The sequence below is a fragment of the Camelina sativa genome, chromosome 5, assembly GCF_000633955.1.
Source record: "Camelina sativa cultivar DH55 chromosome 5, Cs, whole genome shotgun sequence".
NCBI lineage: Eukaryota > Viridiplantae > Streptophyta > Magnoliopsida > Brassicales > Brassicaceae > Camelina > Camelina sativa.
In genome coordinates, this window is record NC_025689.1 from 29,547,577 (window position 1) to 29,564,417 (window position 16,841).

At 35.4% G+C, this 16,841-nt stretch overlaps 4 protein-coding genes and 1 pseudogene across 8 annotated transcripts in view; all 5 read right to left on the bottom strand.

Moving 5' to 3' along the window:
- LOC104787834 (alpha,alpha-trehalose-phosphate synthase [UDP-forming] 6-like) overlaps window positions 1–3,933 on the bottom strand; it is a 5,157-nt gene extending 1,224 nt beyond the window's left edge. Inside the window, exons 1-5 of one of the 5 annotated variants that reach the window (XM_019246071.1) lie at window positions 3,465–3,927; window positions 1,428–3,377; window positions 760–825; window positions 410–683; window positions 1–316 (exon numbers count right to left, since the gene is read on the bottom strand). In XM_019246071.1, coding sequence (XP_019101616.1) covers window positions 29–316; window positions 410–683; window positions 760–825; window positions 1,428–3,322 — 2,523 coding nt within the window. In that variant the 5' untranslated portion in view covers window positions 3,323–3,377; window positions 3,465–3,927 and the 3' untranslated portion in view covers window positions 1–28. Of the gene's footprint in view, window positions 317–409; window positions 684–759; window positions 1,327–1,427 lie in introns of all 5 variants that reach the window. The other 4 variants (XM_019246070.1, XM_010513481.2, XM_010513482.2 and 1 more) reach the window with 4 other exon arrangements.
- LOC104787836 (glycerate dehydrogenase HPR, peroxisomal) lies at window positions 5,863–8,558 on the bottom strand. The gene is made up of 13 exons (XM_010513485.2): window positions 8,236–8,558; window positions 8,064–8,147; window positions 7,825–7,965; window positions 7,559–7,680; window positions 7,384–7,465; window positions 7,224–7,296; window positions 7,051–7,142; window positions 6,898–6,972; window positions 6,699–6,806; window positions 6,532–6,609; window positions 6,404–6,448; window positions 6,199–6,313; window positions 5,863–6,040 (listed from the first exon to the last, which is right to left on the bottom strand). The coding sequence occupies exons 1-13, from the start codon at window positions 8,356–8,358 to the stop codon at window positions 6,018–6,020; spliced, it is 1,161 nt and encodes a 386-aa protein (XP_010511787.1). The 5' UTR covers window positions 8,359–8,558; the 3' UTR covers window positions 5,863–6,017.
- LOC104787837 (CDP-diacylglycerol--inositol 3-phosphatidyltransferase 1-like) lies at window positions 8,678–10,851 on the bottom strand. The gene is made up of 11 exons (XM_010513486.2): window positions 10,716–10,851; window positions 10,426–10,536; window positions 10,240–10,324; window positions 10,102–10,151; window positions 9,837–9,876; window positions 9,702–9,746; window positions 9,527–9,592; window positions 9,330–9,444; window positions 9,185–9,241; window positions 9,006–9,104; window positions 8,678–8,910 (listed from the first exon to the last, which is right to left on the bottom strand). Exons 2-11 carry the CDS (start codon window positions 10,490–10,492, stop codon window positions 8,851–8,853), a joined length of 684 nt encoding a protein of 227 aa, XP_010511788.1. The 5' UTR covers window positions 10,493–10,536; window positions 10,716–10,851; the 3' UTR covers window positions 8,678–8,850.
- LOC104787838 (tapetum-specific methyltransferase 1) lies at window positions 10,944–12,460 on the bottom strand. The gene is made up of 5 exons (XM_010513487.1): window positions 12,356–12,460; window positions 12,145–12,230; window positions 11,911–12,055; window positions 11,658–11,792; window positions 10,944–11,370 (listed from the first exon to the last, which is right to left on the bottom strand). Exons 1-5 carry the CDS (start codon window positions 12,407–12,409, stop codon window positions 11,086–11,088), a joined length of 705 nt encoding a protein of 234 aa, XP_010511789.1. The 5' UTR covers window positions 12,410–12,460; the 3' UTR covers window positions 10,944–11,085.
- Window positions 12,759–13,184, bottom strand: LOC109132935 (annotated as a pseudogene).

Below are 16,841 nucleotides of genomic sequence, written 5' to 3' on the forward strand. Positions count from 1 at the left end.
CTAGTCACTGATACGTTCTCTGCGATTATTAAACAGGAGTGATCTGGTCTGTAACAGAAGCTAAACCGTGCATTAACCTGACAATTTCACTTGTGTCATCCAGGTAATACTTGGCCTTGCTAGGCTTTTGTCCGACAGTACAAGCAAAAACCTCTGCTCTTGGGGCAATCGAAGGGCCTTCAGTGGAACTGCATATCACCTCAAACATGTCTTCATCAGACCGGTCATCTCCAATACATAAAACGAACTCAGGAAGTGTTCCTCTTTCTTGCATCATCGAAAGCATTCTTCTTGCTATAAGTCCTTTGCTCACGCCCTACATTACAACAAGAAGAACAAAGAAGAGTCATGACGGTACAAGCTGAAACAAATGGCAAGGTATTCTGAGGGTCTCAATGGTGACACAAACCTGCGGCTTGACCTCAACGTAGTTCTGCCCTCGCTTGACTGTAACAGGTTCATTGGCAAGGACACTTTCAAGATGATCTAGAAGTTCCTTAGCTTGACATGAGCCGAAATCAGGGTCAGCGTCCTCATAGCTCCAGACAAGAGCGGTCTCTTTGTCTTCGATTGTTGATCCATCAGTTGTCTCGGTGTAGAGTTCCATCACAGGTTCTGCAATTTGCTTCCATGAACAATCTGCTGCTGCCACACAGTTCTCCCATTCTTCTGCCTTTCTCAGCCTTTGTAGTCGTCAGATATATTATGAGTTATAAGATTAAGGGTAATGCATGGAAATAAGAAGTTTCAGTTGATTACCTCAGAAAATAGCCATGCTCAGCAGCAATTCCAAGCTTCTCACAAGGACTGAACCAGTCCGACAATGTATCTCGGCTTTTAGCACTAACAATGAACACCAGATTGCCCTTGTCCCTACACAAGGTGTTCAATATGTCGATTGACTTTGATGATGGTCTTTTATCGATAGAGCCCTGTGGCATTAAAGTATCGTCATAGTCCAAAAGAATAGCCCGTGTCTTTGTCCTCTTATAAGCTGATACTATGTGTTCCATTGACAGCTTCCTGAAGCTTTGGTCTAGTGCCACAACTCTAAAGCTAAGACCAAAACCAATTCCCCAACACCTCCTTCGTCCATGCTCACCACAACTCCTCTCAAGATCTTGGAGGAAGCTACGAGCCCAATAGCCAACATCATGTGTGCTCACATACTTGTAATGCTTCTCATGTCTTAGCTGCTTCTCAGGTTCAGCCACTTCAAGTGCACTATCCATTGCATCAGCCACTGCATCAACATTCCAGGGATTAACACGAATGGCTCCGCTTAACGATGGCGAGCAACCAATGAACTCAGAAACCACCAGCATGCTTTTCTTGTGGTTATGATTGTTCGGCTCCAGCTTTAGAATTTTGTCTAGCTTCTCATTTCCTTGACGGGAAACTATGTATTCGNGAACCAGTCCGACAATGTATCTCGGCTTTTAGCACTAACAATGAACACCAAATTGCCCTTGTCCCTACACAAGGTGTTCAATATGTCGATTGACTTTGATGATGGTCTTTTATCGATAGAGCCCTGTGGCATTAAAGTATCATCATAGTCCAAAAGAATAGCCCGTGTCTTTGTCCTCTTATAAGCTGATACTATGTGTTCCATTGACAGCTTCCTGAAGCTTTGGTCTAGTGCCACAACTCTAAAGCTAAGACCAAAACCAATTCCCCAACACCTCCTTCGTCCATGCTCACCACAACTCCTCTCAAGATCTTGGAGGAAGCTACGAGCCCAATAGCCAACATCATGTGTGCTCACATACTTGTAATGCTTCTCATGTCTTAGCTGCTTCTCAGGTTCAGCCACTTCAAGTGCACTATCCATTGCATCAGCCACTGCATCAACATTCCAGGGATTAACACGAATGGCTCCGCTTAACGATGGCGAGCAACCAATGAACTCAGAAACCACCAACATGCTTTTCTTGTGGTTATGATTGTTCGGCTCCAGCTTTAGAATTTTGTCTAGCTTCTCATTTCCTTGACGGGAAACTATGTATTCGTAAGGTATAAGATTCATACCATCCCTAACCGCTGTCACCAAACAACACTCAGCAACTACATAATAAGCAACCCTTTCATAAAACTTCAACGGTGCATCGATCAACACTATAGGATCATACCCGGGTCTACCAAAGGTCTCATTAATCCGCTTAACAGTTGAATACGTCTCAGCTTGCATCTCTTGTACATCTTTCCCTTTCCCTCTCGCCGGGTTAGCTATTTGCACCAACACAACCTTCCCTTGCCATTCAGGATGTTGGATAAGTAGCTGCTCCATTGCCAAGAGCTTTAACGTTATCCCTTTGAAAATGTCCATGTCATCCACACCGAGCAGCATTGTCCTGCCCATTCGACCATACCGCTCAATGAGCTCCTCAACTTTCCTTTCAGTCTCGGGTAGGCTCAGAACCGACTGAAGCTGACCCATATGAATTCCCACAGGCAGAATTTTTATACTCACAGTTCTACCGTAATACTCAAGTCCAATGTATCCTCTCTTTGACTCATAAGTAAGACCGAGCATTCGACTACAACAAGACAAGAAATGCCTCGCGTAGTCAAAAGTATGGAACCCTATCAAATCCGAGTTAAGCAAAGCTCGAAGCAGCTCCTCACGAATAGGCAAAGTTTTGTAAATCTCAGAGGATGGAAACGGACTATGGAGGAAGAAACCAAGCTTGACCCTGTTAAACCTCTTCCTCAAGAATGTAGGCAAGACCATCAAATGGTAATCATGTACCCACACAAAATCATCCTCAGGATTTATCACCTCCATAATCCTGTCAGCAAAAATCTTGTTCACGGAGACATAAGCTTGCCACAAAGTCCTATCAAACCTACCTCCAAGATCAGGAGAAAGTGGCAACATGTAATGAAACAAAGGCCAAAGCTGCTGCTTACAGAACCCATGGTAGTATCTAGTATACAAATCCAAAGGTAAAAACGTCGGCACACACTTGAAACTCTCGAGAAGAACTTGATAAACTTCTTCTTGCTCATTAGGATGAATCTCTTCTTTCAAACAACCCACATAGATAACCTCAATAGCTCCATCACCTAACCCATCTTTCAATTGGAGAAGAAGTGAATTCTTATCCCAAGAAAAGTTCCAACCTTTGCTACAACAAATACTACTAGTACTACTACTACTACTACCATTACCATCCACCCTTCTCTGAGCTCGTATTGGTAATTCATTAGCCACGATGATGATACGATCTTTAGGAGACAGATCAGTTTCTTTAGTCTCATTATCGATGTTTGACATGATTCCTGCTACGGCCATGATTCGTGGGATCTGTCGGTTCATGCGTCCAAACGTTGGTGAGTCTCCTGAAGCTAGCTCCAACAGATTCGAATACGATCTGGAAACCATTTCTTGAGATCAAGAAACTGAGAACAACAGAAAAAAAAAAAGAGAGAGAATTTTTTTAAAAGAAAGTGTTGAATACCCTTTTGGATTTTGGTTTCAGACAAATTGAATGAAGCTAGAGAGAGCTCTCTCGTAATGGAAAGGTTAAAAAGAGAAAAAAGCAATAAAGGCTTTTTGATTGAAACATGATGAAAACAGACTAAGCCTTCTTCACCGATTATTATTGTTACAGGAGAAAAAGAAAGTGAGAAAAAGGGAATATATTCAAGAATATTACAGCTTCATTTGTCTGAATGTGAGGTTTAAAATTTGAGAAGACAAAAAGAGAGTTTTGACTGTGTTTGTTGATGGAGAAAATGCTTATATGCGGCTTTTTGGGTGATTGGAAATTAAAAACAAAGTAGAAAAAAGCACTTTTTCTTCAGACGGATATATTTTCGTTTTCAAGGCTTTTTGCGTGTGAGATTGGAAATATAATGAAAATACTCTTTCTTTACTCTTTTAGTGTTAAGAGTGATGTATACTTTTATTATGGAAAATTAGTTCGGCGAGGTTTGGTATGAGTGGACTTTTGGAGAGTTATGAACAGAAATTTATAATCATTACAAAAATATTGTATGTGAGTGAGATCGTTCCAACAAATTAAAATACCCAAAACATTTGAGTCGTCCGATGTTTATGATAGTATAAGAGAGTGTATCAAAGGGTGGAGAAGAGAAGAGCACGTAAAGTTTGCTAACAACAAGAAAAATTTGGTTGATCTTATCCGTTAGTGGCTTAGAGAAGAGACCAAAGTGGAACCCATAAGCAAGGCTGTCACATGGGGTTTTGGTCTCACAGACACATTACCACGTGGTGTACGTTTGCTTTTAGCCTTCTACGTGGCGAGATCTCAGTGTTGTTTTTTTTTTTTCTCAACATAAGACAGAGTCGAAATTGTTAATCATTTAAGACCAAACTGAAGTTTCTATCTGTTGGTCACAGAACTAAACTGGTGTACTGAAACTAAAGGATCGTTGCAGCGTTTGAGTTTTGAAAAGAAAAGCTGTATTCCATTTATTGGGCTTTTTTGTGTAATTGGGCTCAGATAATGTTGTCCTCCTTTTATAAATCAATGAATTAAAGTTCCCGACAAAAAGCCGTATTCAAATTCAATGAATTTTTGTTTGATACGGCTTTTTGATATAATTTTTCTTCTTCTTGAATTTGGTATTATTGAACATGAAAATTACTTTTAAACAATTTAATATTTTGTTCTTAATTTAATTAATAAATTTTACGAATCAATGTGATTGAAGCTAACGAAATGAATTTTACTTATTATTATTTTTTCATGTTACTAAAATTACTAGGATTTGAGTAAAGACATATATAATTTTTGTTAGGAGAAAAAAATTTAATACAAAAAAATCAATCTCAGTTTTCAAATATATTACTGTTTATCAAATATTTTGTAATTATTACCAAATTCAAGAAGTCAAAACTTTCATCGCCGGCGTTAACTAAAGCGTCAGAAACCCGTAAAGTAATTTTATAACATGTTTTGAGTTTGACTTTGAGTTTGAAATAGTTAAGTTGTCAACAATATCATTTGACAAACTAACTTTCGATTTAAATTGAACAAAACAAAATATGTCATTTACCTTTAATGATAAATATATTTAAAATATTATATTAAAAGTGAACCAAATCCAAAATCCACAAAATATACAAAAAATTTCATCTCAAATGAAGATTGTTTATATCTACGCTATATGGTGCGGAGCGGTTTGTCATATCTACGAGTACATGATCATATGACACATCTATTGGTTTGAACACATAATTTGCTGAAAATTTAACCTATTGTGATAATTTTGTACATAATCGTTTAGACACGTGTCTTTCTTTGCAAATTTGATGACTCATATATATATATATATACCAAACGATAAGAGTAATTCATGGACCTTTAACAACAAATGCTTGTTTAAGTAGTCAATTAGAGATAATAACTCAATTCTATATAGAAACAAATCTTACTTAAAACTATATAGAATTAACAATAATAAAGGAAAAATCCATTTAAAAAAATATTAGAAAGACAAAATAAAAGAAAGATAGAAATTTGCGATGCATCAGATATGTTATATGTATATCTAAAAATCAATCATGATTATAAGATTGATTTATAAATCTGGGGGAAGCATTGTCAACTCAAATCATCACATTAGACTAAATTTTTCAGCAAATTATGTGTTCAAAGTCAATAGATCTTTCATAAGATTATGTACTTGTAGATATGGCAAAGCGACTAAAATTAAAATGCCTTAGGTTAAACCATATCAAAAGCCTTTGTAGATTTTCACTGCTATATTAAAGTTTACTATTATTAATTTATTATAACTACCACTAATAGAATATTTGAATTTGACTCACATTTACCATTATTTGTTTACTTAACATGTACTCTTAGCAAATTTATGGAATCAAGGAAGTTAATAAAAAGTCTTCAGCAATATAACACTTTAAAAGAGTGATTTATATATGATCCAACATGGTTGTTGCATATACATTACACATAAACACAACTTGACACCATCATATATTCACTAAAAGGATTCTTCCAAAAGTCCCCTTCTTCATACTCAACTCATAGCTTCGAAACAGGCAATCCTGAAAAATCCCAAAGATATATATATACATGAGAGTAATTTTAATAAACAATTGGAACAAATTGGTATAAGTGGAATAGAAAATGGTTTGTTTGTTTGTGTTTATGTTTGAATCTTTTGTTAAACTGCAAATGGAGGCATGAGTCTTGAGTGTAGTACCTAAGGCCTTTGAGTTGACGATGCTTGGACTTGCATTAGGTGGTGAAGCATTTTCGTTCAAGAATGGGTCTACTCGGTTCGGGTCACTCCAAATCGGGTACCCTTTGACCCTTCCCTGTTAAAACATTTTCAGAAATAGATGGTCAGAAGTTAGTCATTTTGAATCTTATAAAACAAAGAGGGTGTTTGAATTAAGAATGCATACGAGGACATTGAGAGCTGCAAGTGTAGCCATTCCTTCACGAGTCCACTGTCATCGTCATCAGAAAAAGAATCAAGTCAGTTTTGTTAATAATCTAAATTTAGACAAAAAGAAACGTTTCAGTTTGTTACCTTTGAAGCAGAAGCAATGTGAGGAACTACAATGGCGTTTTTCATATCAGCAAGCCCTGGTTTCATGAATGGCTCTTCCTGAAACATGTGATATTTACCAATTACTTCTTAAGCCCCCAGAGATAAACTCTTATGTTTTGGGTTGATCATAGCATATATGACAGTACCTCAAACACATCAAGACCAACTCGGAACATTGGGTTCTCTTTGAGATGATCAACCAGAGCTGCTTCATCGATCACGGGACCTCTACTGCAGTTCACAAGGATTGCTTCCTAAAGCATTTATATATTCCATCACAACAAGATCAACTTGACACCATCAATACGAAGGGATCAAAATAAAATAGCTAAAGCGAAATCACACCTTTTTCATCATGGCAAGCCTCTCCTTGTTGACAAGGTGGTAAGTGGTTTTGTCAAGCACCGGATGAAGACTTATCTGTTTCAGATCACAACTAGTTCAGTTTTTAGTTAAGATATTACACTAACAGTTTGTGTCTCTGCGGATTCCATTTACCAGATCAGCCTCGCGCAGCACCTCCTCCATGGACGAAGCTCGTTTCCATGTAACAGGTTGTTCCCCGTTTGCTTTCAAGAATTGTCCATAAGCTGCCAAAGACCATTATCTCATGAACTTCAACATGAAGAAAGACGAAAAGAGAGTAGAGTATTGTTAGATACTGTAGATACCTGTCACAAATTTCTCAAGACGAGTGGATTGGTAAAGATCAAAGTAGATCAAGTTCATCTTGAACCCTTCAACCTGTATTTTGAATTCAAAGAGGTCAACAAAAGGAAGAAGCTCTTGTGTATGATCAAATTTACAAATGCCATGTTCCAAGAGGCATACCATCATTCTAGCATAAGCAGATCCAATACGTCCAGCTCCAATAACTCCCACAGTCTGTCCTTTAAGTAAGTTACCCACAAACCTACCAAAAATTAAACAACCAGATTTACAGATAAGCTCCAAAGACGTAACTAAAACAGGCTTCCTGATTTAAAAAAGTGTGCAGTGATCTTACAGATGAGGAAGCCATCCCTCGTACAAGCCACCTCTCATGAACTCATCAGCTTCAACAATTCTTCTTGCAGCAGCCAAGGATAGAGAAGCAGCTAGTTCGGCTGTTGTCTCGGTCAACACTCCCTATCCAAACTCAAACAAACAACACTCATCAACATCTTTATGTTTTGTCTTGTCAAAATGATCTAGTAACCATTTCCTAAACCTAAATATGGAACTAAAACTTGTTTTTTTGTTGTATTTTAGGATAGTTCTCGATATTATTACCGGAGTGTTACCGACGGCAATTCCATACTTATTGGCAGCTTCAACATCGACGTTGTTGTAACCAACGGCCATGTTACTGAAAGCTTTCCCTCCAGCTTTGCTCAGAGCTGAAAACAGAGTCTCTCCCCAATCTTCCGTCAACTATAACAAACCAAAACGTAACCCATTTTTACTTCCCTTCCATATGGATTGGTATAGAAGACACAGTCATATTTCTCTTTTTTTCATCATATCATTACCTGACCGATGACTCCATCACACTTGTCTCCAATCAGATCAATGATATCTTCAACAGACAAGATCGTCTTCTTCAAATGACATATCTGTTATTCAAAAAAATAACAGAACTTTAATATGAATTCATCAAAAACTGTAATATTCTTAATGCTTAGAAACAAGAAAGAATCATACCTCAACACGACAACCTTGGTCTACCAAGAGATTGATCCAGCGAGTACCAGGCATCGGTTTTGTGCTGACGACTCTGTACTTCCCATTCGGGTTGTACACTTCGATGGACATTGGTTTCGCCATGGCAGAGAAAAGGGAAAGCTTCAGTTGTTTCTGTGGTGAGAATTTGGAAAACAGAGGAGGTCCTGCCTTTTAAAAAAAGTTCAGTTCTTTAGCTCAGTCAGTAGGATTTATGTGGTTCGAAATCGAAATCAAGATCCAACGGTCGATTTTGGATGATTATTATCTACGTTTTTTGTTTTGTTTTTGGTGTGGTTCATATGTTGATGATGAGTGACAGACAAAGAACTGATTCGTTTGTATTATCTGAGTCTCGACCTTACGTTTCAGAACGAGATAATGCTGACGTGTCCGTATCCGTATCTGACTCAACTCTGCATCATAAACTGAATAAAATAGTAATCAAGATTATATGTACAAAACAAGATTATGTCAAAAGGCAAATTAATATTCTTCATCTCCATTAAAAACAATTATCTACATCCACAGTGAAAACAAAACACACAGTTAAAAAAAAAAAAAAGAAGAGTTGCAGGTTCAGAAAAAAAGGGAAGATCAAGGCTTCTGCTGCTTCTCTATGTCATACAGTACACAAACGTCTGCAGCCGTTTTCATCTGCCACAAGTCAAAATCGAATTAGAACCAACCAAAACAGCTTCTAGTAAAGGGGGATTAGTGGCAGATTTGGCAAAGGTATTATTAGCTTTTACCTGAATGACATTGACGGTTTGCTTCATCGACCAACCAAACAATGTCAAAGCCAGGAGAAAAGAGAGTGGTGAAATCTGAGTAAATGTGGAAACTACGACCTGCAGTGAAAGCCATCTTTTAGTAATTGAGCAGCAGTAAGACTGAGAGCTAAGTAAATGAAAGAAGAAGAGAAGCTAACATTCAGGAGATTTTCGGATTGGTTCTTTGCAATGAGAAGAAGGATGATATACAGAACCTGCACAATTTGAAGAAGATTTGCCGTATAAGAAGGATGACATCGTTTTAAAGGATTAACATGGAAATAAAGAGACTGATTCAATCACCTCGCAAGAAACACAGCAATAACACATAAATATCCGGTTTCCGTAGTAGAGTCTAAAAAGCCAGCTTGTGCTGTCTTTCACATCCTTATGGCTGCTCTTCCCTGCTAGAAACGTACTGCGAGTTGTGTAATGGGTTAGAAACTGGAGATTTTAAAGAAGTTATTCACGGTGCAATAAGAAAGTGTTAATTAGCATACCTGTACATCTGCAGCCAGTGACTAGCAATATCTAAAGCCAGCAATGAAAGGAAGACCAAGCTAGGCCTATTTACAAGAGAAAGAAAAATGCATTAGATAAGGAAGAAACCATTCTAAACCAAACTCCAGAGATGCTACAGAAAAGAGATACCGTAGTACATAGACATATCCTCACCTGTAGATTTGAGAGAGAATCACGAGTAGACAGGCCGTGCTAACTCTATAACCCAAAATGACCACAAACAAAATGTTAGAACTTATGAAACAGATAAATAGGTTGATCCTTTCATACATGTCGAAGAAGATTCACCTATCTGTGACCATGTCAAGAACAGCTCCAAATGTTGAAACTGAGGAAGAAAGAACAGAAGCGAGTCAAGTTCTAGCTTCTTACATATTCTAGTAATGGCATGTGATGCATGTCTTAGATTATAGAACCACAAAGCAAAAAAAAAGCCTATTACATTGGAACTAGACACTAGCAACATACTATCCTAATCTTGATCATAGGATCTTTTAACTAATCATACGCAATGAAAATGTGAATTTATAAAACAAGAGAGAAGAAACTGAACCTTGGTTGAATCTACGAGCAACCCAGCCATCCACAGCATCACAACAAAAGCTAGAGAAAGCCACATTGATCAGAAAATGACTGTTAAAGCCATTACCCAAAACATGATAGATAAATCTTAAATGGAAAGTTGCAGGACCTGAAGAAATAAAGGACAGAGAAAAGTGTCTTGTTGGAGAAACACACAGCAAAAGCAACACAGTTCAAGAGAACTCGCATGTACCCTGAAGCAATCAATACAAAAAAAAAATCATCACAACAACAAAATCTTTAATGCTAAGTAAAACAAAAAAGCTGAGTTAAGATATATATATCAATGACCCACCAACAATATTAGGTATATAAAGGTAAACAGACAACTTTTGAGGTCTAGGTCTCTCCTTTTTAGCCATCACAAAGCTTTAAGAACTTGCAAAATCGATTTCTCAAGATCCACCTACACACATAGCCAAAAAAAAAGAAAACACTTTTCTCAAAACCCATCATTGGTAAATGCATATAGACACGAACCCATCTCTGTAAAAACACAACTTCATTCGATTCTCGTAAACCCCCTGAAATCCAAATTCAGTAGAAAACAAACGAAATCGAAGAGGAAAGAGAACAAAATCTCACTTGTGAAATGGGTTAAGCGATGTGAGGATCTACAAGTGAGAGATGTCGAGAGCTTTAGAACCCAAAATCGAATCAGATTCGCCGCTATTATGAAGTTTCAACGAAATATTCTCAATCTGGCAGCTTTTGAACATTCAAAAAAAAAACTAAGTATTGAGATTTCTGATTTAGAAATGTCAATGTTTATCTTAATTTACCAATTAAACCCTCAAAGTTTTATCATTGTCAATATTTTGCCGCAACATAATAAAAAATCATATTCCAAACCTTCTTTGCAAATTGAAAGAGAAGTTTTTGTTATTAGGTAATTTATCATTACAAACTCATTATTGTAGCATATAACAGTTTTTATTGTAAACATGTGTCTTCATCATATAAGGCGTCTGCATAGTGTGAGACCATCTCCGATAGATATTTGAGCGATTTCGACTCGAGGGTCTTGAGCTAAAATCTTGTTGAACTCTAGAAGTGCTTCTCTATAAGCCCTCATATGGCCTGGAACTTCTTCTTCCTTCTGAATTAGAGTACCGAACCACAAGGTGTTGTCGAACGCGATGATTCCTCCAACCTTCACTAACTTAAGCAGCTTCTCAAGGAAGTGAACGTAGTTCGTCTTGTCAGCATCCACAAATGCAAAGTCATACTCTTGTTTCTCCTTCACCGTACCATTAGCCCAAAACAAAATATTGATTAGGTTAATACGGTTTCTTAAAAATTATGGACCGAATAACAATTATTCTTTGTTCAATTTTTTAAGTAATAACTTTATTAAATACTTTTCAAACAATGATAGAAAAATGCTTTTTTCATATATACAAAATTGAATATTTCTTTGGTTTTAAAAATATAAATTAATTTATGTACATAATCCAATGGATTGAGACTAGTAATTAAGATATATATATATATATATATATATATATGAACTAATTTACGACGTACCCCGTTCAATAATAATTGGTCTAAGCCTCTAACAGCATCAGATTGAATGAAATTGATCTTGTGATCAACACCTGCTTTTTTCATATACTTTAGTCCCAAATTGTAACCTGCTTGGTCAATGTCTATCGCAGTAATCTGCATACAACAACAACAAAAAAATTGTTAACCACACACGAGAATAATTAAACCCTAACATGAATAATTGTAAGGTTTTTTTGTGTGTGATTAGCATGCAAGAAGAAGAATCATTTACACGGCCGTCTTCAGGTAAAGCAAGAGCTACGGTGAAAAGCGAGTAACCCGTGAACACACCGATTTCGATAGTGTTTTTCGCGTTGATGATCTTTACAAGCATCGATAGAAATAGACTCTCATCAACCGGAACCCCCATCTCGCTTCTGCGTTAATTTTATAAAATATATAATTCTACAAATCATACATATCTTAATTACTGGTTTACAATATAGTCCAATAGATTCAAACTTACAAATTGCCATATCTTTGGATTGTAGCTTCTCGAAGTTCCTTGAGCAATTCGTGCTCTCTTGGATATGCCGTCGTTTCCATGATATACTGCGTTATCATATGTAACACACATCATGCAGTCGTATAAGCTAGCAAGCACATTTATTTACAAATCTATAGTGGTCACTGGTTCTTATATTTCTTAATTGATAGGAGACTAGCAAAACAAAAACCTCTTTGAGAGCGTCGCTCTTGAGAATCCCTTTGTCAGGTAATCGACCATCCATCTCTTTCTCTTCTTGCTCGAAAGAATCCCTTTATTGAGTGTTAGCACATGTGTCTACGTTGGCTTTAAATAGTAGCTTCAAAATTGGCTGATGAATTAACTGAAAAAAGGACACTTATGTCATATGATTTGGGTGGATATGTAATTTTGGCAGAAAAAATGGAATGAAAGAAGCTAGTGTAGTGTGCATATGCATGTGTTTGTTTTCTAAAGGCAAACACACACATATTACATGTTACCCCAAAAAGCTGAACAAACAGAACCAAAAAAAGTTTGTTACCTCATTTATATACATTTTTCTATGTTTTATTTATTTTATTTGATTTCGTTTTTAGTTTTAGTACGTGTATTCATCTATTTCTTATAATTGACCCTATAAGAACCACTCTATATTCTCTCATATGCTCTGGATCCAGAACTCCTTCTTCATCCTCAGCCACAAAACCAAACCACAAGGTCTTGTCGAACGCAGTGGTCCTTCTTTCCTACCTTCACCAATTTCAAAAGCCTCTCATGGAAGCATTGGCAAATGGAAAATCAATTTCTTGTTTCTGCTTTTTCCAATTTATGAGTTATGACCTATCAAAATAAGTGAAATAAGCTTTAGTACTCAAAGATAATAGCACAACATTTCATGTACGTCGTTGACTCGGTCTAAGGCCTTAAGACCATCGGAACCATGCCTTGTTGATAAACTCTAGTCCCACTTCGTAATAAGCTTCTTTGTGATCAATGTCTATTATACTGCAGCCATCTACATCCAAAAGAGTATCCATTTACATAATTTTCTATTTTTATTTCTAAAAACAAATAAATATGAAATACAACAAAAAATTAATAGCAAGAAACATTATATAACACGGTCATCATCAGGCAAAGCAAGTACTGTGGTAAGAAGTGAGTAACCGGTGAAAACACACCGAGCTCAAGAGTGCTTTAATTAAAAACGTAAAATTTTATAAAAATACAACAACTATTAACGATTTTAACAAAACATACAAACTACATATATTGACATGATTTTGTTTATTCCAAATCTCAAACTATTATTAAAAGGAAAAAAAAATCGTTATAGATTAAAACTTACAAATTAAATTACCATATTTTTAGGAATCAAATAAAAAACACTTGCAATATACTATTTGAGAGAAAAGTCGTGCGCGTGATACTCACTCGCGTCGATTTTTTCTCTCCCAAAAACTTTTTCTTCTGATCACAACCACTTGCACCGACGGCGGATCCTCCGTCAATTCCGGTGACAATGAGGACCCTACGGCTTATGGCGCTTCATCCGTGACCCCGCATCTTCTCGGCGACACCATGAAAACAAGATCAAGGGGGCAGTGGAAGGGAGAAGCATCTGCGCGATTTCACCGGTAAGAACTCTATCGGCAAAATAGCGATGCAGAGTGGAAGAAGGAGATTCACGGCGAGGAACGGCGGAGGAAGACAGTTAGACCTGGGGTCGAAGATTCTGGAGGTTTCGCCGGATCGGTCTCGATAGGGGAGGTAGACTCCGATCCGGCGAGGCTAAGCCACCGTCGAAGGTCTCTTATCTACTCCCTACTGTCTTCTCCTTCACGACCGAGCAAGAACTTTCTTCGACGACGACGAGCTCGATTCTCTTCCTCCTCCTAAACGCGGCTCTACGGTGGCGGGATGGACAACAGATCTTGGATCACCATCTCCGTTCGGCTACCGTCGTCCAGGCTTACCAGAGGTCCTGATCCGGTAAGCATCCGCAGCTTTGTTGGACGGCAGCTACAAACGTGTTCTACGTTTGTAGATTAGGGTTTTCAGTTTCGGTTTGGTTCGATTTGTAATCCCAGTCAGTTTTGTATTTTCATTGGTTTAGTTCGGTTTACTGTAACGGATCGGACCCTTAGAGAATTTTGTATAGGCTTATATTCAGAAATAGCCCATTGGACATATATTTTTAATAGAATACCCTTTAACAAAAAAAAAAAATTACCATATTTTTTTGGACGGTAGCTTTTTCGAAGTTCCGTGAGCAATACATGCTCTCTTGGATACGCGCTGATGTTCCCATGATGTACTTTAAGGATCACGACCAAACGAAACATACATATTAATTACTAGACAAAACCAAATGTTACTCATTAGTCATTATCAACAAAACTTATAATTTGAACGTGAAACTTTTAGCCTGCTTTTCGCTCTTGAGAATCCTGTTGGCAGGTATTTCATTGGCCATGATGTCTCAGTGTCGTGGTTGTGCGAAATGTTAGAGATGTCAGATGTCTTTGTTATAAGTACGAACGCATGTACACTTGGTCAGTATATATTGGCTTTCTAGTCAAATTAGTTGTACTAGAGGCTCGTCGTGCGACTTCTATTGGGCCTAATATTGCAAACCGCACTGGGCTCTTACTCGATTCGATTTGGTTAATTTTCTGCTTTTTTATTTTTCCTTCCATATAATATATATATATATATATATATATATATATATCTAATCCGCATAAATAACGGAACTAAAAAATATAAAATTTCTTCTGAAAAGAAATAAAATGTTAGTAGTATATATGTTTTTAGATTGTATATTTGAATTTTTTGGTATATTTTCTTATTGGTTGAAATTTTATAAAGAATAAAATTTTATATTGTTTCTTAATTTTTGTAATATTACCCAAAACCTCTTATAAAATGGGACATAAAGAGTACAATTTAAATATCTATACCGTTATAATAGACCATATTTTAAGTTTTGCACATTTCATCTTAATGCTTAAAACTAAATAGTTTATATGAAACACAATTAATACATCATAGCAAATCTATATCTTAGTTAGAATTGATAATAAAAAATTAAAAAATATAATTAGCAAAAACTGAATCAACATTATTTAAAATATATTTGATATATTGTTATCTCATAAGTATTAAATTGACCTAATGTCATAATTAATTTTAAAGAGTAAAATTTATAAAATAAAACATATTTAAAGATATACATGCATTCTCATGAAATAATTGAAGATTTCATTCCTATAAATTATTATTTATTTCAAATTATTTTATGTTTCCACGTATGCATTACAAATATACATGTTTTGAAATTTATAAAATCAAACATAAAAAATTGCTAATACTTTTAAATAATTTTTTTAAAATGATACACATTAGTATTTGATAATTTTTTAATCTAAAATAAATTTCATCATTAAACATTTAGTTTGGTAATCACATTTAACTATCTATTTCATCGTAAAACTGTATTTTAATTCACTTCTTCATGGATTAGAGTTAAAATTTTAATAACAAAAATAATATGAGCATCATATGAGATAATATGTATGTTAGTTAGTATTTTAAATTTAACAAAAAATAATAATTAGTAAACAAATAAATTAACATCCACAAAAATGTTGGAAATCCAAAAATATCCAAAAATATTATTCTTAATATGTCATGATTTTATAAGTAATAATTATGTGAATTATCATTAATTAACCAAAATTTCATTTCTATAGGCTCATTTTTTCTTTTTTCTTAGTTTTCTCATATTATTACGTGAATTAAAATCTTAAAAAAAATAAAACATGTAGAACTATATTAATATACATCACATATTCAATTTTTTTTTTAAAGTTCATTATTCTTTCAAGTTTTGTATTTATAATGCATTAAAATTCATAATGTCCATACGGCATTATTTTTTCATTATTTCTCTTATTTCATACATTATGAATTTTATTTAGAAATTTTTATTTGTATATAACCTTTTTAAAATAAATGTCAGCCACCTATGCACCTCCTGTTCACCGCCTCAAATCAGATCAATGCCACGTGTAATTTTTATATAAACAATTTTGGTATAAATATCATTTATTTCTTCTCTTAACATTCATAAATTTGTTTTCTCTACATGCCAATATAATATAATCCTGCTATAGTATACTTATATTTGATTATATAGTCCGGTGTTTCTAACTTTATGATATATGCTTGCACGCCAATAAAATATGATATAGTATAATCTTGTGTTCTTTTTTTTTTTTTTTAATTTAAACTGTCATCTATAATATCATATTATTATTATTATTTTCTTAATCGATTAATGCTGTATCATACTCAATATTTATATCGGACATAACGCAGCAGTAGATTGTGTTTTCTAAATTATATATTCTGTGATGACATATGTTGATCATCTTACAATCATTTCTTGTCGTTGTTATTAGAATTCAAATATGTAAAATGTATATTGATCTCATTCAAAATATCATATACTTAATGAATTTGATATGTTATTTAATTAATATACGGATGAACTTTAAGGGACATATCACTATTCATGCATTTGGGTGCAGACATCAAAATCTCTCATTCTTGCGGCAAAATATATCTGGCTTTAGAATAGCTTACTAGCAGGAGAAGGCCCTCTCACAAAAAAAAAAAAAAAAAAAAAA

Bases quoted from the DNA above. Each gene is read 5' to 3' on its own strand.
- LOC104787837 (XM_010513486.2), bottom strand. From the start codon at position 10,492: ATGGCTAAAAAGGAGAGACCTAGACCTCAAAAGTTGTCTGTTTACCTT. The intron at 9,445-9,526 runs GTATGCTAATTA...CACAACTCGCAG, and splicing joins CACTGGCTGCAGATGTACAG to TACGTTTCTAGCAGGGAAGA. The intron at 9,105-9,184 runs GTTAGCTTCTCT...CTTTCACTGCAG, and splicing joins AATCCGAAAATCTCCTGAAT to GTCGTAGTTTCCACATTTAC.
- LOC104787838 (XM_010513487.1), bottom strand. From the start codon at position 12,409: ATGGATGGTCGATTACCTGACAAAGGGATTCTCAAGAGCGACGCTCTC. The intron at 12,231-12,355 runs GTTTTTGTTTTG...ATGATAACGCAG, and splicing joins AGAGCGACGCTCTCAAAGAG to TATATCATGGAAACGACGGC. The intron at 11,793-11,910 runs GTAAATGATTCT...TGTTGTATGCAG, and splicing joins CTTTACCTGAAGACGGCCGT to ATTACTGCGATAGACATTGA.
- LOC104787836 (XM_010513485.2), bottom strand. From the start codon at position 8,358: ATGGCGAAACCAATGTCCATCGAAGTGTACAACCCGAATGGGAAGTAC. The intron at 7,466-7,558 runs GTAAGATCACTG...AATTTTTGGTAG, and splicing joins GAGGGATGGCTTCCTCATCT to GTTTGTGGGTAACTTACTTA. The intron at 7,297-7,383 runs GTATGCCTCTTG...TTCAAAATACAG, and splicing joins CTGCTTATGCTAGAATGATG to GTTGAAGGGTTCAAGATGAA.